This window comes from Homarus americanus, unplaced genomic scaffold (genome assembly GCF_018991925.1).
Source record: "Homarus americanus isolate GMGI-L3 unplaced genomic scaffold, GMGI_Hamer_2.0 scaffold25013, whole genome shotgun sequence".
Lineage (NCBI taxonomy): Eukaryota > Metazoa > Arthropoda > Malacostraca > Decapoda > Nephropidae > Homarus > Homarus americanus.
The window spans coordinates 4,118,599-4,142,109 of NW_024722158.1; the positions used below are offsets into that span (position 1 = coordinate 4,118,599).

The 23,511-nt window shown below is 42.5% G+C and overlaps 1 protein-coding gene across 1 annotated transcript in view; it reads left to right on the forward strand.

The window, feature by feature from the left end:
* Positions 1-11,137, forward strand: part of LOC121862112 (protein jagged-1-like) — a 44,913-nt gene extending 33,776 nt beyond the window's left edge. The window contains exons 3-7 of the mRNA XM_042360103.1: positions 883-962; positions 6,667-6,732; positions 8,594-8,818; positions 8,963-9,096; positions 9,637-11,137. Coding sequence (XP_042216037.1) covers positions 883-962; positions 6,667-6,732; positions 8,594-8,818; positions 8,963-9,066 — 475 coding nt within the window. The 3' untranslated portion in view covers positions 9,067-9,096; positions 9,637-11,137. The remainder of the gene's footprint in view (positions 1-882; positions 963-6,666; positions 6,733-8,593; positions 8,819-8,962; positions 9,097-9,636) is intronic.
* The last annotated feature ends 12,374 nt before the right edge of the window (positions 11,138-23,511 follow it).

Consider the following 23,511-nt stretch of genomic DNA (forward strand, 5'->3'; position numbering starts at 1 on the left):
ATATATATATATATATATATATATATATATATATATATATATATATATATATATATATATATATATATATATATATATATATATATATATATATATATATATATATATATATATATATATATATATATATATATATTTATATATATATATATATCTCTCGAATATTCAAACTGTTTATATAGACGATAGTGTGGTTGATCATACCTCAAATTATAGGTGAATAAAAATGCTGACTTGACCTAAACTAACCTGCCCTAACGTAATGTAACTTAACCTGACCTAATCTAGCCTGACCTGACCTAACATAACCTAAACTAATCTCATTTAATCTAACCTAAACTAGCCTAGCCTGACCTAACCTACTTTCACTATCGTTACGTTCTCTAAGAGCTTCTAGTTGTTTAACGCTGCTCGTTCAGGAAGACTCGCTCGTTAACTGAGACATTTGGTGAGAAAACTCCAGCAAACGAGTGATTTCGTAAGTCTAATGTGCTATTATCTTCTTACAGAATTTCCTTTCTTTATCTCTTTCACCCTTTCTCAATCGCTTTTTATCTCTTTCACTCATTCTCACTCGTTATTTTTCTTTCACTTTCTTTTGTTATATCTATCTTTCACACGACCTTCCTCTCGCTCTCCCTCTCCATTGTTCTCGTGTCCTCTTCATTATAATTATTTCCTTCCATTTTTTCCAGGGTCTCTCTCTCTCTCTCTCTCTCTCTCTCACACCATTTTATTACCCTATCCATCTCAACACTCAGCAGCTAGCAGGTCTATGATACATAATATTAAACAAACCTTTCATCTCATTCATGTGTTAAGTATGCTTATGTATCCATATGTATGTATCTATGCATATCTTATTTGTTTATCTTGTTGTAGCTGTGAGAACGGGGAGTTGAGGGGAGGCTGGCGGTGTGAGTGTGACCCGTGTTGGGAGGGTGACACCTGCCTCACCTACGGTAAGTCACACACCTGTATTACGGTAAGACACACCTATATTACGGTAAGACACACACCTGTATTACGGTAAATCACACACCTGTATTACGGTAAGACATACCTGTATTACGGTAAGACACACACCTGTATTACGGTAAGACACACCTGTATTACGGTAAGACACACACCTGTATCATCCCTAACACTCAGTACTAAGCCTAAATATCTTATAATCTATGAGTATTATCTTACAAAAGGTAAATAAGGTAAACACTATAATATATCTTAACTTATAGAGAAATATTTCAAACAACCAACTATATTCTCCATAGTTCACCCCTGAAGAAAACGGGATTATAGGAGTGAAGGGGTAACTCTTATAAAGTAACGCCTGGGTCTGTGTCCTGGTTACCGATCCATATTGAACCCGGTTTTGGCCTTAATAACACGATGGTAATAGTGGTGGTGGGGAGGCCAGTACCATCTGTTTTCAAGAACCATCTGTCATTCAATGAGCGTGCCAGAACCAGCTGTTACGTCACAATGCATCATAGTGCCCCCACCACCAACTCCCATGACACTGCCTCCTTCACTCCCTCTTTCCTCCTTCTCTCACTCCCTCTTCCTTCCTCCCCCTCCGTATCTAACTTCTTCCTCTCCCTCTCTGTCTCTCACTCCTCCCTCTCTCTCCACTCCCCCCCCCACTTACCAGAGCGGTGCACGGTAATATAACACCTGGATAACGTCACAGTATTTACGGTCACATAATATATCAGGTGTCGGAAATAGTGTGTGTGTGTGTGTGTGTGTGTGTGACCCACCTCACACTGCCCCAACAGGAGTATCTTGTCGCCCAAAATGAAAACGCCGAGGTTAGGTAAGGTTGTTAGGTTAAGGTTAAGTTAGGTTAGTTTGAGACAGGTCAATTAAGGTCAGGTTGTTATACTCCAAATTGAATGTCTGTTTTTTTTTTCATTTCATTTTTCCTCTTCTACAAAATTTCTGGATAAAGTCAAACAATTTCACGGGACGTCAACCAATTCCCTCGTTCGTTATCAGCGATGTAAAGCTAAAAGTGACAAACAAACAAAAACACGTACAGGTCAAAATACCGAAGAACAAACAAACGTAAAACAAATATACAAAATCAAACAAAAACAAACAGAATGTATACAAAACAAAACTGTTTATAAATTCAGCAACATAACGAATGAAGGAAAGCTTATAAACGTGACAGGAAATTAAACCTATAAGAGAAAGGAAGGAAGGGGAAGTGGAAGGGGTGAAGGGAGGGAAAAGGTGAAAGGTAGTTTGAGGGAAGGGAAGGGAAGAAGGCATGGGAGGCGAACGAAGAGAGGGAGGAAGAGGAAAGCAACCCAACCTAACCCAACCCGGTACTAAAACCAACACAAACTTTATATTTCCCGCCAACGAAAGAAACGTATAAGCGTATTGGCCAAACTATTTCCTCTCTGAGTTTAATTAACAACAGAGGAGAATAACGTCCAATAAACACACACACACACACACACACAGATATATACATCCTATATTGAGTGCATGGGTTCGTAAATATGCCTCCGTTCACTTAGAGAGAGAGAGAGGGGGGACGAAAAAGGGTGTGTGTCTGTGTGTGAGAGAGAGAGAGAGAGAGAGAGAGAGATAACCCACCACAGTACCAGTCAGGGTCCATAACTAAGCGGTGCAGTGTGTAGTGTGGCGGGTGTGTTCCTTAGCGGTCATTAGTGCTCACCACCTGGGGAGCCCACAGGAGCCCACCACTAGGAACCTATCATAACCGCTAGGACCCCATTACTAGGACCCCACCGCCGCCACTAGGAGCCCCCCCCCACACACACAACTTCCAACATCCGCAAATTAATTTTCCATTTTTTACTACAATATGAAAGGCAAGTTCTACATCATTATAGAACCCAGCGTTGTCGGCGTCCGTGTGTGTGTGTGTGACTGGTCGAGTGTAAACAAACCCAATGCTGATTGGTCGAGCATAAACAAAACTAACGTTGATTGGTCGACAGCGCATGTAAACTGATGGTGATTGGCTGAGCGAAAAACAAGAGGAGCCTCAGCATGTAAACACAGCCTGTTGCTTTACACAACTTTAAGGAGAACTAACAGCACATGACCTAATTAAACTTTGTATCTTGTTTTAACAGTTAACGAGGAGAGGCGACACTAGGCACCAGCAACACACAGTCATGGCATATAATATAACTTCTATTTAACGGACTAGATAGAGAGGAAAGTCCGTCATATCGAGAGTCCGTTAAGTTCCTCATGCCTACAACAACAACACTACTTCTACTACATTAACACCACCACAGCAACGTCACTACACCACCACCACCATCATCACTACCACCAGAACTCCACTACACCATCACCATCACAGCAACATTACTACACCACCACAACATTACCACATCACCACCAAACCATCACTACATCACCACCACACCACCACTACATCACCACCACACCACAACCATCACCACAACTCCACTGCACCATCACTGCAACATCCCTGCACTACCACACCACCACTACACCACCACTACACCATCACCACCACAGCAACATCACCACCACACAATACTCACGCCCCCACACGTAAAACACTAACGCGTCTGGCTGCCTGAATCAGAGTTGAGAAATAGCAGAGTGGGAGGAAGTACACCATCTGGCTGTTGGCTGTGTATCCAGCAGGGAGGGAGGGAGGGAGGGTAGCTGGCTGTGTATGCTGGAGAGAGAGAGAGAGAGAGAGAGAGAGAGAGAGAGAGATAGGCTGTGTGTATGCTGGAGGGAAGGAGAGAGAGAGGGGGGGGTAGCTGCGATAGATGGGTTTTATCAACACCACTGTAATGGAGTTCCCTTGGTGGTGGTGGCGTGGGTCTCTGTCTCTCGCTTCCTCTTACACGTTGAGCTAAGCCTGGTGTAGTTGAGCTCAGTCCAGGTAAAATTAAGCTCACTCCTGGTATCACTAAACAAAGGTACAAAATATTTCTACAGGAATAAGTTTCAATAACAATACGACTCCTCTCAACCTCAGTAACGAGGGTCTCCAGCCAGCCAATCACCACTCGACCATGAACGTATTAATCCATTGTTACTGGCCACTACGCTGCTCCTCCTCGACGACCGACTGATCCTCTCACTCAAGGGCGTGGCCAATATTACAACCCCAGGCACGAATTCATACTATATATATAAGAAAAATAAATAATAAAAATAACAAAATAAATAAAAGGTTTCGTAAAATGGATAATCCTTAATTTAATGGCGTCGAATTTAACCTGAGACTCTACCTAAACTAGATTCATTAACAGCAATCAAATATGGCGTCGAATTTAACCTGAGACTCTACCTTAACTCGATATATTCACTTAACACAAGACATGTAGTTCTGACTCCATTTTAGCCAAGAACTTCTCAAATTCCAATAACTTCTGATCAAGAAACTAAACCCAACTCCCCCAAGAAAAGTCTCAAAGTCTCACAAAATCTGACAAAATCTGATTAGAAAATTCCCCCAAAGTCTCAATATAAAAATCTGGTGAGACCCCCCTAAACAACTCTTTCCAAAATCTGGCCTTTCAAAAATCTCACCTCCCCAAAAAAAAAATCTGGCCAGAATTACCCAAATCCGGTCACGCTAAATCGTCGGGGCAGAGACTGGTGCCCCGCAAAAAAAATATTAAGACGGACCCAGAGGCGAGATATGCCGTGAGCTCTCTTGTAAGACTCCCACACTGGACCCCGGACCCCGGACCCCGGACCCCTAGACCCTGGACCCCGGACCCTGGACCCCAAGACCCTGGACCCTGATGACTCCAAGTTCATCTTTAAAACCTGTTCTTTCTCCCGTGGCCACTCACAGCTAATGAGGATCTGATTGTGGTGCCTGGATGCTGTGTTGGCCAGATGCTGTGTTGGCCAGATGCTGTGTTGGCCAGATGCTGTGTTGGTCAGATTGCTGTGTTATATGCTTGGTTCGTGGGCCAGATGCTGTGTTTATTTATATATCTGTGTTATGGCTGATATTGGCTTAATCTTATTTTAGGGTACAGAGACATTTGTTATCGAGAGAGAGAGAGAGAGAGAGAGAGAGAGAGAGAGAGAGAGAGAATGTTGAAGGTTGAGAAATAAAAAGAAGCAGCAATTGGAGTAAGAACGTAATGAAAAAATATTTACCTATTCTATCTATATATTTATGTATCTATTCATCAATCTACCTATCTAACCATCTATCTTTCTCTACCTACCTACCCATCTACGTCCCTATCAATCTACCCATCTACAGTCTATCTATCTTTCTATATATCTATCTACCTACATTACCTACGGACCTATCTATCTATCTCAGGGGTAAAAGTTTAGTGTGGGAAGCGAGGAACAATTCTGGCGGAGTGTTTACCTTGTCGCCAGAGCGGTCAGGCCTTGATGTTTGGTCTGTGTGTTCGGCGTGTAATATTTTTACTGCTACAAATTCTCAAGTTTCTCTACCTAACCTAACCTAACTTAACTCAACCTAACCTAACTTAACTCAACCTAACCTAACCTAACTCAACCTATCCTAAACTAAAGTTACTCTGGTTATAGATGTTATTTTTGTTTGTTTATTATTTTTATCTATACATACACACATTCACAATATACATACATATATCTACACATACGAACACAATATATATATTAACATGTACACACACACACATACACACACATATAACACACACACACACACACACACACACACACACACACACACACACACACACACACACACACACACACACACACAACACAACACACACAACACACACACACACACATACAACACACACACACACAAGACAACACACACACACATACACACACACACACACACACACACATACAACACACACACATACAACACACACACACACAAGACAACACACACACACATACAACACAACACAAATTTCCCCCTAAAAAAGTACCTCGCCAATTTTGAACACCCTAACCTGGCCCCATAACTCGATACCCTTGACACCAACACCATGAATATGAATTAGTTACAGACGCTGTGCCAATGTACGCCATCACTGTCGCCCTCTTGAGATTGTTCCCATAGTTACAGAACTCAATTGAACTGTGTTGTTAACTGCCTAAAGTAACAAAACTAGTCATTAATATCAAAATTAAAGTTAGGTTAGGTTAAATTTGGCTAAGTAAGGCTTGCTTAACGTTACCTTTACATTAGATTAGGAATAAATCCACGTGGCTTAAATATACGTATACACCGTCACAACAACACCCCCTCTCCCCCCGCCACGATATGACTCTCAATGGCTCTTACTGTTACTTAACAGCCTCATTCAAAGACTACCCCCCCTCCCTCCACCCGGCCGTGTGTTCTATATTCATGAAGTTTTTACTAAGACATAATTTTCGGCAGCGAAAAGTTATTATACCCGGTGGCTTGAGAGTTCTATTTGCCCTGTGTACACCCACGCTACTAACTCGTGTGTGTGTGTTATGAGAGTGATATATTGGTTTCTCTGTGTCTATGTGTCTGTCTGTATGTCTTTCAGTGTGTCTGTTTCTGTCTGTCTGTCTCTCTTTATAACATAACTTAATAATTTTTGGTTTGTATATAAAAGTAGATATACTTTCTCTACTTCCGGTTATATTATCATACTTTTTCTTTCTCTATTTCAGTGGATTATTACACGCCACGCTTCCTCGTCCACGCCGCTACAGCTGTCCTTCCAGTCAACGCCACGGGTTAGTCTTATAGTCAACGCCAAGAAGACCAGACACTTTCACTGTACAAACAACAATACTGTGTGTGTGTGTGTGTGTGTGTGTGTGTGTGTGTGTGTGTGTGTGTGTGAATTCCTCAAGAAGACTGACCCTTCATTAAGCAGCTGCAGAGTCTAGTGAACGCGAACACCTTGTTGATAATTAAAAAGAGCTCCTGGCAGCGCGCTCTTTACCACTCCTTATAATTGACTTTTAATCCCACAAGATACCCAAAAAAATACTGCCGGGAGAACTGTAATCAAAGGTGTGTGTGTGTGTGTGTGTGTGTGTGTGTGTGTGTGTGTGTGTGTGTGTGTGTGTGTGGTCATTGATACTATGCTCCTGCTGGTTGACTTTCGACGACGCCTTCTTCAGGAGGGTGGGGTGAGTCTTAGCACTTATCATGGATCTTTACAAATGTCTGCCTTTAATTTCTTCTCTAATCTCTCTAGACTCTGTATCCTCTCTACCTTCTCTCTTCCCTCCATCCCTTTTTCCTCTACTTTCTCTCTTTACCTTCCCTACTTCTCTTTTTCTTCTATTATCTCTTCCTCCATCTCTTTTCTCTCTTCCTCCATCTCTTTTCTCTCTCTCTCTCTTCCTCCTACTTTCTGTCACCCTCTCCCCCACAAACTTTGGTCATGTCCACAAGTTACCTCAGCGTCGACCCTGTGAGAGGACAACAAGCCTCTACACGTTGATAAACACCACACGACACATCATCCAAGTCTTGTAAAGTTTGGCCTCAGGGAAAACCCATCACTTTATTTCTTACATGTCAGGAAAATCGGTCACCAAGAGGAAAATCTGTCACCAAGAGGAAAATCTGTCACCAAGGGGAAAATCTGTCACCATCAGGGAAATATTTCACCATTAGGGAAATATTTCACCATTATGGAAATATTTCACCATTAGGGAAATATTTCACCATCAGGGAAATATTTCACCATTAGGGAAATCTGTCCTGTTAGGGGGAGAGTAAAATATTTCACTGATTTATCGAGTTAATTATTACCATTCCTGTAATGCTGTCCTACCCCCCCCCCAACACACACACACACCACCCCACCCCTCCACACACACACACACACCACCCCACCCCTCCACACACACCACCCTCCACACACACTCACCACTCCTCCACACACACCACCCCACCCCACACACACACCAATCCACTCCCCACACACACACACCCACCCCACCCTCACACACACACAACCACCCCACCCTCCCACACACCACCCCTACCCCCACACACACACCATCTCCCCTCCACACACACACACACACCACCCTCCCCCTCCACACACACCACCCCACCCCCCTCCACACACCACCCTCCACACACACACCACCCCACCCCCCACACACACACCACCCTCTCCACACACACACACCACCCCTTCCCCACACACCACCCTCCCCTCCACACACACCACCCTCCCCTCCACACACACCACCCCCTCCCCTCCACACACACACACAAAGTTTTTCCCAACCACAAGACTGTCTAAGACGGTCAAGTCCATTAATCAAGTGGGTGTTTGAGAGCTTTCACTCACAGGAGAAAGTTGCCAAAACACAAAAGTGAGAAGCGGGAGGAAAGTGCACCAGCTCTCACCGCTTATGTTCACTGATAGGAAAGTGCGTCTCATTTTTAATCAAAAGTTTCCCATTTTTTTAACTCGTACTGGTTAGGTTATTATAGTCCCCAGGTACAGTAATTCCTCATTTAGGTATAAAGTACAGGTACAGTAATTAGACACCTGTAATTACGTAACCCCATACAGGTACAGTAACTCCTTCCATAACACCTACTACACCCCCCTCACCCCCACAGGTGTGGTATACCGGGCGTGGAGTACTGACGAAGACCTGGGGCTGACGTGTCCTCTGGGGCCTGGCGACTCTGCCCGCTGCCCCTGTGCCGCCGTCAACTACCGCCTCTTCGCTGCCCCTGGGGATAACCACTTCTCCCTCGACCCCGTCACGGGCATCTTGTCTCGGAACACCCAGGTGCCACTAAACGTTGGTGCCACCTATATATACAAGCTTATGGTGCAAGGTTAGTCCCCCCCCCCCCTCTGTCTTTCTCTCAACACTGAGTTAAAAATGCCACAACACGCTACCTAACCTAACCCAACCCAAACAAATCCAACTAAACCTAACCTAAACAAACCTAACTTAACCGAACCTCCACCATCCTCAGGCATGTCTATGGACGGGCAGGAGGAGGAAGATCTGCCCTACGACCTCCTGACGCTGAAGGTGTACGTCAGCGCCGACTACGTGAGGAAGATACCCTGGACATAACAACCTGTCAGCTACCATGACTCTCCGGAGGTCAGTCAGTGTGTTTTGTGTGTGTGTATGTCGTAAGATAAGGTAAGATAAGGTAAGGTTCATAAAGCACCTATGATACCCTTTACGAACTTCTGCTACCTGGGATAAAATGATTTAGCCATGTTGGTTACGTGTGTCTGTCTGTCCGTCCATTAGCGCCACAACTCTCGACCATTTTACCCTGTTGACTTAGTTTACTCCGAAGCTCTTTGATTACCTTCCTCTCTCTCTCTCTCTCTCTTTGTGGTGTGTGTGTGTGTGTGTGTGTGTGTGTGTGTGTTTGGACCCAAGAGAGGTCAGAGGTCAAGAGGATTAAGGTCAGAGGAATCAATGCTCCGGCCAAGAGCCTCAATGGGTACTCGGTCAGGCTTAACTGTTATCACCTCCACAATTACATATTATATTGAGGCAATTAACTGAAGGATCCGAGCAGGTGGTTAGCAGTGTACTGGTCGAGCGTCCTGACCTCTGTGTTGACTGCTCGTTGGTATTGGTTATATTTTACTAATGTTCATTATTATTATTATTATCCTCCAACAGGTACAGAGCCAGGACTCCAAGATCAGGCACCAGCTGTCATAACCACCTGGCCACACCCACAACGCCAGCTGGGATATCATAGCTACTTGCTTATGCCAAGGAGGCCGACCGCCACCACCTGTTTTATCCAGCTGTGAGAGCCAGGCTGTATATATCGGGCACTGCAGCTGTAAATGAGCAATGCCAGATGGTGCAGCAACGGTAAGACCTCCGTGCCAGGTGGTGCTGCAGGTGAAGGTCATCAGTGGCAGCCAGGTGGTGCTACAGGTGGCTTGGCTTGGCTTGGACGTCAACACGGTCTCTTCCTCCTAGAGTGAACTCACCATATCAAGAGGCCAGACAGAGTCATCGAGGCCACTAACTCACAGACATTTCCTTTGTATTAAAATAATATATAAACACCAACTCACAGCTTCCCAAGAGGCGGGGTTGGTCGTCGCCATTAACTACTTGTGACTTCCAAACAAAAAATAAATAAATAAATAAATCAGACAGAAAATATTTTCCTACACAGAACTAATTATCACTCCCAGGACCCACCAAGATATTACAGGTGCGTGAGTGACGGTAGTTGTGAACACTCATGAGGGACCTGGAGTTAAGTGTCAACCTGTAGTGTTTACTGTTAGTTATTTGGTGTTCGTGAGGGACGGACGTTAAGGTGTTCCTTCAAGGTGGTAAATGAGGGAGGGACATCAATCCAACCCAGCCTAATCTAACCCAACCCAACCTAACTTAATCCAACCCAACTTAACTTAATCCAACCCAACATGACCTAACCTAACTATTCCCATATCCATAACCTGACTTAACTATTCTCATATCCAAGTACGTAAAGCCCCCCCCCACAACCAACCCTCATCGTATCTTGTAACGAGAGAACGCATTTGGTTACACTAGGAGTCTCAGAACAACATCAGCGTCATTCTAACCACCAAAACTTTTCCTTTTATCTTCATTTTGTCGCAGTTTTAAGGCAGCCATTTAGATGCGTTCTCTCTTTACTACAAGACGGGAATTAAATTTATCAGATCACGTGAAGATTAAGTCCTCCAGCTTAGCTTTATCTTAATTAAGAGAAATCAGCTTAATCTTTACCTAACTTAATGCTAACCTAACCTAATACTAACATAAAGCTAACCTAAGGTAACACATATCAAACCTAACTATTACCTAACCAAACCAAAACTAACCTACCCTAACACTGAATTAACTTACACAAAACACATACTAAAACAACTACTAACCTAACCAAACCAGACATTAACCAGACATTAACCTAACACTAACCAAACAAAAACAAACAATAACCTAACCTAACCCCCCAAGGTATCAATTGGGTAATTAATATTAAGGTATAAACAAGCTGGGATGTCTAATCTTCACGTCCTCACATTATCTCGTAGGTGGTGAGACATCATCAGGGTTGGTGACTGTTACTGTGTTGTGTATATGAGACATCTTTGACGTGTGTTATGTCATGAATAAAGAGAATTGTGTATCTTTGTTTTACTCATTACCTCACTTATTACTTCCCTCATTACCTCACTTAATACTTCCCTCACTTATTACCTCACTTATTACTTCCCTCATTACCTCACTTATTACCTCACTGATTACTTCCCTCATTACCTCACTTATTACTTCCCTCATTACCTCACTGATTACTTCCCTCATTACCTCACCCACCTCTCCCTCATTAACAAAACTCACATTGACTCATCATCAACTCCCTCCCTCAATAACTTCAACAAAGTGTATAACGAACGCCGAGATTAACACACACACACACACAGCTTAATACAGTACCCTCCCTGCACCCCAACCTCTTGTCTTCTGAGAATAACAACAGAAGATGACAGGTTAACTCCACACACACACACACAGAATACAGTAATTCATAACAAGAGGACATGAACGAGCAGCCGGAACACACACACCAGGTCCTCAGCACCAGTAGAGTGCGGCGTCTTTGTCAGCTGCTGAATGTAAACAAGAGGAGGTAAAGGAGACTCCAGCAGCGACTACTTGTGTGTGTGTGTGTGTGTTTAGCTTTGGCTCATACAGCATATAGCGTGTTGTTGTTGTTATGGTTTACTCTCTCTCTCTCTCTCTCTCTCTCTCTCTCTCTCTCTCTCTCTCTCTCTCTCTCTCTCTCTCACACACTACACTCCCTCACAACGGGGAACAACAAGGCAACAGGACACAAACTTATCGCTCCGGACAAAACTCGACAAAGAAACAAGAAGTTGGTATCGGAAACTGTGTGAGATCCTGAGAGTGCTGTGCCGCTGTCCCTCTCCCTGTACCCCCATCCCACCTCAACCCCCAACCACCCCTATCCCACCCCTACACACTACCCCCCCACAGTACACCCCACCCCCACCTAAACATAACTGTACACGAGGCGAGGAGAACACAACACCCACCAAACTTAATATATCAAAATATCTTCCCCTATAAAATAAGTGACTTACAAAAGGTGGGAATTAATTATCTGGAGTGAAAATCCTAAACTTGGCTCATTAATAAGATTATATTTTTGGGGTTGGTAAGACGCCGCCAGTAATCAGTCACTGTCCTTAGCAAATACCATCTACTTCCCTTCACCGCCCTTTCTTACTCCTCTCTTACTCTTCTTTTACTTCCCTTCACCGCCCTTTCTTACTCTTCTTTTACTTCCCTTCACCGCCCTTTCTTACTCCTTCTCTCTTACTCTTCTTTTACTTCCCTTCACCGCCCTTTCTTACTCCTTCTCTCTTACTCTTCTTTTACTTCCCTTCACCGCCCTTTCTTACTCCTTCTCTCTTACTCTTCTTTACTCTTAGCTGCTTTATTGGAGAGTATTTCAGAAGACATCGGACCCATCCTGGCAGATACATTTTTGAGATATTGTTCATAGAATTTGACGAATTGTACGTCGCCTGGCCATGGCCGGAGGGAAGGACGGACATAACCCTAACTGTACAGTACACTATAGACATCACCACTCACTGTACAGTACACTATAGACATCACCCTCACTGTACACACTATAGACATCACCCTCACTACACACACCTCCCCCTCACCCTAAACTTTCTTCCTCCACTTGGTGATAAATACTGGAGAGAGACGGAGAGAAATACCTCACTATCCTTCGACTAACTATACAACAACAAACTTGGCCACTGGTTACAGGAACACCAAAGTCAGCAGGTAACTTTTATTCCCCTGGGTTAAGGTAGGTCTCAGGTGCCCAGGTAAGGTCTCAGGTGCCCAGGTAAGGTCTCAGGTGCCCAGGTAAGGTCTCAGGTGCCCAGGTAAGGTCTCATGTGCCCAGGTAAGGTTTCAGGTGCCCAGGTAAGGTCTCAGGTGGCTAGGTTAAGTCTCAGGTGCCTAGGCAAAGGACAAAGTTTACTTGGGTGGAGGAGGCTGCCAATACCATTCAATATCATGTTTACTAAGGCATGAAAATATTCTCTCTCTCTCTCTCTCTCTCTCTCTCTCTCTATCCTCTCCACCTCCCCTCTCTACATCTCTATTTCTATATATGTCAAAGTTATCAGAGCCTTTCAGCGTGTGGAATAAATGAACTTGACAAATTCATCCGTTTGACGGGGGGACGTCAAGCGACCCTTTTATAAACTCGTCAGCGGCTGAAGTATGAAAAGAATAAATGGAACACGTCACAGTATGGAGGACCTGGACCCGTGTGTCGTAGTTACCCATCACCCTGGACCCGTGTGTCGTAGTTACCCATCACCCTGGACCCGTGTGTCGTAGTTACCCATCACCCTGGACCCGTGTGTCGTAGTTACCCATCACCCTGGACCCGTGTGTCGTAGTTACCCATCACCCTGGACCCGTGTGTCGGAGTTAGCCCTCACCCTGTCATCAAATGGTTAACTCACCATCGTTATCAAAGGGTTAATAAATCATCATCACCAAAGGGTTATCATAATCGCCGTCAAAGGGATAAACAATCATCGTCATCAAAGGGGTAAATCACCATCGTCATCAATGGGTTAAAACAGTAAACAACGAGGTGTTCCACCACCAGCCGGCAGTGACTATCCCAGGCTGGTGGTGTGTGTCGACGGCTGTGGCGGGAGTAACACGCACGAAGTCTCCACCACCACTCACTCTCTCTCTCTCTCACAAACACACACATTTAAACCTCTCTCTCTCTCTCACACACACACACACATTAAAACACCTCTCTCTCTCTTTCTCTCTCACACACACACGCACACACTAAAACACCTCTCTCTCACCCACTAAAACATGTATCCAACTCTCTCAACAGACCACAGAAAACCTGGTCTGTGGATGAATCTCTCTGTGGCGGTGGGGATATACATATATAACTAGATATATAACGGGATATATAAACGAATATATAAATACTAAATGACTGAACCCAGGACGATCAAGACCCCAAATTTATATTTTTATGTGTGTGTAAAGTTTTATATTTTTTTCCAGTATCAACAGCAACCTAATGAGTTTTTTATGGCTGGACAGTAAGTAGTAGTAGTAGTAGTAGTAGTAATAATAATAATAATAATAATAATAATAATAATAGTAATAATAATAATAATAATAATAATAATAATAATAACAACAACAATTTACTCTAAACTCATACCATAAAAAATAATAATTACAAACACACAAACCAAAATAACAAAACAAAATTAAATAAATAAACCTAACCAATAAAAAAACAAAAAACACTTGTGATTCCCGAATAAAAAATAAATAAAAAATAAAAGTTCTCAAATTCGCAGAACAACCGCCCATTTTTCCTCTTGGCCCAAATATCACAATACGAGGAAGAAACTATTTATTTTATATATAAAATTTTTCATTTTCTTTCTTTTTATTGTATTTATTTCAAGGTGGAGTTTGTGTTAATGACCCAACCCCTCTTGTGTCTCTCTTAATGATACACACCTGAATTAATTATACCAACAGAATAATTTATGTAATTAGTACCTGTATATAATTACCACTATACGCCATAATTTTAAGGTATTGTTTCTGTAATTAATTCCTCAACACATGGCGGTCTACACATATACATGATATATATATATATATATATATATATATATATATATATATATATATATATATATATATATATATATATATATATATATATATATATATATATATATATATATATATATATATATATATATATATATATATATATATATATATATATATATATATATATATATATATATATATATATATATATATATATATATATATATATATATATATATATATATATATATATGCATGTATGTTTGATTGGGTGTAAACGTCAGGTGAACTATGGCAGACTTGGCAGTCACACATGTGTATAAATACTGGTACTATTTAACTCTCCACCAATGACCTAGCTTACTCCACCTAACATAACTTACTCGACGATAAAGCAGCACTGTACTCACCTTGGTTCCTGACGAGCAGCTCATCATCCAGGACCAGAATGATGCCGGGGAGGAGCGGGGGGGGGGGTGTCCAAGGGCTCATTCCTCCTGAAAATAAGAGGATATTAGAATCGTAAAGCCACATTTAGCAAGTTACGTGGTGATGGAATGCCTGGAATAGACTCAAGTAATGTGTAGAATGGAAGGGAGCTTTTTTTACATACATACACATACACACACACAGACAGACACACACACACACTGTCACTATGTTGAAATGCCCTGTAGTTAGAGCTTTTCCCCATCTAGTTATTATATATCTTATTTGTATCACTTATGTTACTTGTATATTATTTGTAATTCGAAACCCATTCCCCAAATATGTAACTGTATATTTTCAGCCTTCTGGCTGCCGAGCTCTTTCAATAAACCGTTAATTATTATTATTATTATTATTATTATTACACACACACACACAGACACTCTCTCACTCTCTCTGCTAAACAAGATAACTAATCCACAGAAAATAATTACACTAAATATTTCAACAACTTACTAATGACACCATAATTAACTATTATTCCAACATTAATAATCTCAACATTTAAAAGTCCATCCACCAGTACAGTATTTTAATCCATTTAATACTTAACAATCGTCATGTCAATTACCATTACTGACCAAAAAAGGTAAAATTCGCCTCATTTTTCGTATGGTAAAGTTCAACACCCAGTTCAAATATAATTAATAACAACAACAACGATAATAATAATATCAATAATAACTTGACCTTCCCTAACTTAACCAAATTTGACCTGACTAACCTAACCAAACCCTGCCTGACATAACCTACCCAAAACTTATCTGACCTGACCAACCCTAACATAACCTAACCTGAATTGACCTACCCTAACCTGACCTAACTTAACCTAAACAAACACACTACATGACCTTGACCTCACGCCTGGGAGAGGGAGGTGTTTGACAGTCTCACGCCCTCCCGCTGTCCAGAATCCGATTATCTCTCTCTCTCACTTCCTCTCACCTCCCTCTCCCCGTCTTCCTCACACTCTTACTGTCAATCTCCCCTCCATTTCCCTCTCTCCTTCCTCTCACTATCTCCTCCCCTTCCATCTCACTTTCACTCTCCTCTTACCTCACTTTCAGTCGCTCCTTCCTCTCCCTCTCCCCTCATCTCTCACACCTATTTATTCAAAACTTTATTTTCTCTCCCTCTTACTTCTCCATTCTACTAATTTATCATGTGCTCCCCCTCTCTCTCTCCTTCCTCCTCCCCTCTCTTAACTCTCTCTCTCTCCCTCCTCCCCCTCTTAACTCTCTCTCCTCCTCCTTAACTCTCTCTCTCTCCTCCACTCTCCGCTGTCCTTCTCTTCTCCTCTCCTTCATTCACTTTTCTCATTTAGTCTTTTTTATCATATATTACCTCTTGTGTCTCTCAATTATCGCTCAAACTCTTTCCACATGACTAACGTGCCACTGTAAGTCACCTTTATCTTAATTGTCTCTCTGTCTCCTCCCTGTTTCTATGTCTCTCTCCCTTGATGTTTGTTTTTCTCTCTCTTTCTATCTCTCTCTCTTTCTATCTCTCTTTGTCTTTCTTCTCTCTCTGTTTGTCTCTCTATATCATTCGGTCTCTCCCTCCCTCTCTCTAATCCCATCAGTCTTAACACTCCCTCCCTCTCTCTTCTTCTTCCCTTCCTTTATTCCATTTCCTTATTCCATCAATTTTATCCGGCCTCTTTACTCTCCCTCGTTTCTAAATCTCGTTATCGCCATTCCTGCTCTCTCTCTCTTCGTCTCTCTCATCCCTAATCTCTCTCCATGTCCTCTCTTCGTTCCTCCTCCTTCCTCTCTTCCTCATTCCATTTTCTTTCCCATTAATCATCTTCCTTACCGGTTCCTATCATTATCTCGTTGCCTTCCCATTGTCTTCGTTATCCTCTGCGTCTCTCTCGTTCATTGTCTAATCTCTCTCTTCCATTACCCAGCCCTCTCCCTCTCTCTCTTCCTTCACCCGTTCCTTTTCTTCTCCCCCACCCTTCCCCTCTTTTTTCCTCCACCTTTCCCTCTCCTCCCTCACCTATTCTCCTCTTTTATCACCCTTTCTCCTCTCCCCCCTCCCCATTCCCCTCTTCCTCCCCTACCTATCCTAGCTTTTATCACACATTGTTCTCCCCCCTCCATCATCGCTTACGGCACCTCCCCCCCCTCACTTCCCCTTGCCCATCTGTCCCCTTTTCCTTCGCCTTTCGTCATCCGGAGAGTGCCGGAACCCCCGGCCAATTTTCTCTCATTTCCCGGCACTAATAACCGGAACATGGGATAGAGAGGAGAGGGGAGAAGGAGAGAGGGGGATAGAGAGGAGAGGGGGGGAAGGAGGGGGGTGAAGAGTCTGCCGCCGACTGCCAGGGAAAAAGATGGTGTTGTGAGGTGAGACAAGAGACAAAAGAGAGAAAAACAAGATAAAAATAGAGAGAGAGAGAGAGAGAGAGAGAGAGAGAGAGAGCAGACCTCGGACATATCTCTCTCTCTCACACACACACACACCACAGTCTGGGTAATTAATAATCTTGATATTATTTCCGCCTCGCCTCCACCCAGACTCTCTGCCGGGTGTTGATTCACAGATATTGTCAAGGTGAATATTCCTCCTAAGTCAATGTTGAGGAATGTGTACGCGACCTGGTGAATGTGTGCGTGACCTGGTGAATGTGTACGTAACTTGGTGAATGTGTACGTAACCTGGTGAATGTGTACGTAACCTGGTGAATGTGTAAGTAACCTGGTGAATGTGTACATGACCTCGTGAATGTGTACGTAACCTGGTGAATGTGTACGTGACCTGGTGAATGTGTGCGTGACCTGGTGACTGTGTACATAACCTGGTGACTGTGTACGTAACCTGGTGAATGTGTACGTAACCTGGTGAATGTGTACGTAACCTGGTGAATGTGTACATGACCTGGTGAATGTGTACGTAACCTGGTGAATGTGTACGTGACCTGGTGAATGTGTACGTGACCTGGTGAATGTGTGCGTGACATGGTGACTGTGTACGTAACCTGGTGAATGTGTACGTAACCTGGTGAATGTGTACGTAACCTGGTGAATGTGTACGTAACCTGGTGAATGTGTACGTGACCTGGTGAATGTGTACGTAACCGGGTGAATGTGTACGTATGCTGGTGAATGTCTATAACCTGGTGAATGTGTACATAGCCAGTAGAATGCAGGTAACTTGTAGACTCTTAAACTAAACCTCAAACGCATTATAGTCTCGTACATTAACCTAAGACTACCATAACTAAGTCCTCTCAGCATAAAATAAATAAATAAATAAAATAAAAAATACTATTACAAAATCCATCTGAATCCGGATTTACTGGAACGTTCGTGGATTTAAATCATTTCCCCCTCCCCAGTTGATAGTGTAAGAACGCCTCTGATTGGATCCTCTTTCTAAAACACTCAAGCAGCGTATATCCCCCCCTCCCCTCCCCCCCTGGTGATGTGAGGACGCATACAATTAATTCATGGTTCTAAAATAATCTGAGGGTAAGTGTTGCAGGTAATTGAAGGTGTGAGACTGCATCTAATTAGCGAGGGTTTGTTTTGCTTGCTCGCTCTCTCTATTGTCCTCTCTCTCTCTCTCTCGCTCTCCAAACTAAAACTCTACAGTAAGCAAACAAAAACTCAATAAACATTAGAATTTAAAAGAAAAGAAAAAACACGATAAAATTCATTGAAACAAAGAGAAAACAAATAATAAAAACCCAACACGTCACATAATAAAACCCTCACCAGCAAGGACTTCACGTAAACCTAAAACACACACCAAAAAAAGCCTCAATACGGAATTAAAACAAAAAACAAACTATTCATTAAATTCCATAAAAGTCAGAATTTAACTTAATATAATAATAATAATAATAATAATAATAATAATAATAATAATAATAATAATAATAATTATAAAACAACAACAATAATAATAACAATAAATTCTGATCAATATCGTAATACAATAATTCTGTAGCCATAAATTCCGTAATATTAATTTACAAGCAAAAAATACTATATCCATGAGCATTAGAGAGCGCTTAATTAATTAATTAACTAACTAACTAACTCACTCACTCACTCGCTCACCCCCCCCTACTAAGAGCGCTCTCACCTGCGTTCTGGGGAAAAAAATGCTAAAATGCAAATTGTTTTTTGAATTTTTCGAGCAAGGCGAAGTTGGATAACTCCTGGGTAATGACTGACCTAATTCTCACGCCTGTTGTCTGTCTGTATTGAAGTGTGTGTCCAGTGAACGTGTGTACACCTGCATATGTATACCAGCGTGTATGTATCAGTGTGTGTACCTGTATACTGTACATGCATGTCTATATTTCATTAATTAATATCTAAACTAGTTCATCCCCCCCCCCCCACCTTCCCGCTTCACAAAACGAAAATCAGGTACAAATCAAATTCCCCCAAACAGTAAATGCTCCTGGTCTCTGCATACCTCAAAGGGGCCGCCAGATTTCCTAAACGAATTTTACTCAAAAATGTTTCAAAGCATTTTCATCCCCACAAAAAAATAATAATAATAATTATTTAAAACTATTTTTCATGTGTTTACTAAATACAGTTTTAGATTTTTTTTCACAAACGCAATTCCATCGTTACAGTGAGTTCTGTTGTGTGATGGTGACATGCGGTGCGGAGAGGCAGGATTACGTGTGTGTGTGTGTGTGTGTGTGTGTGTGTGTGTGTGTGTGTGTGTGTGTGTGTGTGTGTGTGTGTGTCACATACACAAAAAAAGAGAAAAAAGTGAAGAGAGACACGCTGACAGACACAGCATTATTCAGTTCACAATCTCCTGTTGTCTTAACTCGCCTAAAACAATGGCTGGAATTTTGTTTTAAAACCGAGAAAACAACTGAATCTTGCCTGTATAGTATACTGTAGTGCTGTTAGTCTCTCTCTCCATCTTCTTAAGCGCTATAATCAATACCTTCCCCCAGTCCAACACTATACTGCCTCAGGCCAAGTTATTTTGCATCCTCAGTTATGCTCTGAATTTACGTGACTATGGCGAAAGACGCACACTGGTACAGCCGGTAAGACGCACACTGGTACAGCCGGTAAGACGCACACGGATATCTCAGCCCCCACCTCCTGTACCCGCAAACCACCGACTCATACCCCCCTGTATCTGCGGATCTCCCAGGCCGTGAATCTTATGAATGGTGGCAATCTAAGAATCAGATTGTCATTGTGTGTCTGCTGAATCTGGGGAAAATTGAGGTTTTATTCCCCCAAGGGCAGGGAACTTTTTAGCCAGGTATTGTGCCTATCACAACCCCGGGAGTAAGAGATGCTCCAGGTGGTAGTCATACATACATACATACCCTCATACATACCACACACACACACACACTCAGGAAATCTCACCATGTTGCTTGGTTGGTGTACAGACAGGGGGGTTACAATCTGCCACAATGTTGAATAACATTATTTACACGCCAGCTGAGCCAGACACGGTGTAAACTGCATTTGTAAACAGATCAGGAATAACACACACACACACACACACACAAAGGTAAAGTCTTCATTAACTGACAGTAGACATTTTGAGAATATGAGACATTTTCATAGTAGTCAAAATGATAGACAAAATGGTCATAAACAGCAAATACCTCCACAGGTGTCTATAGTGACCTGAACTATATCCCTTTATGACACACGATGGGACAACCTCACATATGGACACACGCAGGGGAGTCGCATGATGTAACCCTGACCTTAAACAATGACCTCTGACCTCTGACGACCAAACACAAAGAGAACACTCGAGTTGTATCATTAATCTCAACAAAAAAAATGAAATAAAACTCCACAAAGCATTCATGAGGTCAAGTACTACTCCACAGTAACACTCCATCAACTTGGGTGAGTAAAACATGACGATATTCTCTCGAGTCTGAGTTTGATCTTTGATTGAGCTGCCCCATTGTGACAGATTCCACAAAGACACTCTGTACACAGCTATATATTAATTACTCCAAGCTAAACAGTGGAGGTTTTCCGGCTAGGATGGTATTGGAATTAAAGACATACGTACACGCACATGCACATGCGTACACACGCCTCACATACATGCAAATACACACACACACACACAGTGAGGCTGTCTGCAGTCAATTAAGATAAAAGCTTAGGTGGGTAATACTGGTCAAGAATACTTTAACTGGATCGAATTATTGGGATCACGTGAAGCTTAGGTTACCCCAGCTGGACTCACTCTAGATTAACCTAACCTAACCTGCTTTAACCTAGACTAACCACCTGACCACGAAGCCACCAACAATAATAATAATAATAATAATAATAATAATAATAATAATAATAATAATAATAATAATAATAATGTTAAACATAGCAAAAATTATTCTTATTTTTGTCATTATTATCATCATCATCTTTGGTATTTTCTTCCCGGTCTTCTCTCACTCTTCCTATTTACCCCCAGTTACTCCTCTTCCCTGTGTCCCTCACCCACCCAACAATATTTTCACACCATTATCTTAATGAGTCGCTCCCAGCCTGGCTTTTGGCGTCCTGTGGTTAGTGCTGATGAGGAAGCCAGCTCTCTCTCTCTCTCTCATACAAGTGCAGCCCCCTCTCTCTTGGTAAACCACTAATACACACAATAAACCAACACACACAAGATAAACCACTATAAAACAAGGTAAACCGCTATTATACAGTACACACAACACACAAAGTATAAACTACATCGGTGACCAGCCTAGACAAACCCCTCCCTCCCCATTTACCTCACCTCACCTCCCATCACTTCCTTCCCACCCCTCTTACCCTCCCTCCACCCCTTTCACTTCGTTCCAACCCCTCTTACCCTCCCTCCACCCCTCTCACTTCCTTCCTACCCCTCTTACCCTCCGTCCACCCCTCTCACTTCCTTCACACCCCATTAATCTCCTCGCCCCTCACCCCCCACCTCACCGTCTGCTCTACACCAATATCACCACACCAATATACTGGTGACCACAGCCACCCTCACCAATATTACCAATACATGTTATCAAGCCTCTCTCACTTCTCCCTGCCTCATTCTTCTCCCTCACTTTATTCTCCCCCAGCATAATATTCTCCCTACTCTCCCTCTTTCTTCCCATCATCTTGTTCCTCCTGTGTTTAATGCTTCACTCCCTTCGTAATTTCAGTCTTATTTCACTTTTTTTTCATCTTCTCTTTCATCTTAATATTTCTTCGTCTTCTTCCTCCCCTTTATTCCATCTTCCACCAATCTCATCAGTTTTTTCTGTTGTTTCCCTTCTCCTTCATTTTTCTCTTCTATCTTCACTATTAATTCTCTCCCTCATTCTCTCTCCTTTCAGTCTTTCCCAGGTCATTTTTTCCTCTTTCCCTCACTTCTCCCCTCTCTCTCTCCCCTTCCCTTTTATATTTTCTTCCCTTCAGTAACTTCCACTTCTTTCCTCCTTCTCATCTTCCTGCTGTACTCTCCTTCCTTTCTTTCTTTCTTACTTCTTTCGTTTGACCTCTAACCTCTGTCCCTCATCATCAATAACCATCCATCCAAGAGGCCATAAATGTCAAAACATCTTCACTCATAAACGTTCTACAGCAGGTCAAAACTTTCTACAGCAGGTCAAAACGTTCTACAGCAGGTCAAAACGTTCTACAGTAGGTCAAAACGTTCTATAGTAGGTCAAAACGTTCTACAGTAGGTCAAAACGTTCTACAGCAGGTCAAAACGTTCTACAGTAGGTCAAAACGTTCTACAGGTCAAAAAGTTTTCACAAAAGACAAGTCTGAGGTCGAAACAATGAAGCAGAAAACACGTCCACGACTTAAGGATCAAACATAACAGAGAAAAACGTTCAGGATTTAAACTTAGGCCAAGTTTAGGGTGACGCGACCATCATCACACCGTCCAGGGTCAAGAAACATGATGGCGAGGAAGAGGAGGAGGAGGAGGAGGAAGAAAAAGGGAAAAAGGAGAAGATGTAGCAAGAAGAAGAGTATTTGGAGGAGGATGAGGGTTAGGAGAAAAAAACAAAGGAGAAAGAAGAGGAAGGAGGAGGAGGAAAGAAAGAACGGAAGAGAAAAAAGAAGGAAGGGGAGGAAGTGTAGGAGAAAACGAAAGAGGGGGAGGAAGAAAAAGAAAAAGAAGGAGGAGGAGGAGGATCAGGGGGAGGTGCCACACACAAGGTAGCTGCTGACTGGCGTTATGACCCGCACATCACGGAGGCGTCGTAAACACACAGCCGCTCAGGCAATATCCTACCCCCACCTCCCTCCTCACCCCCCAAACCATCTCCCCAAAACTTCCTACGTTAAAATTTGACCCCTCCCCCCTTAATTGAAGGCCTTTAAACAAGCATCCAAT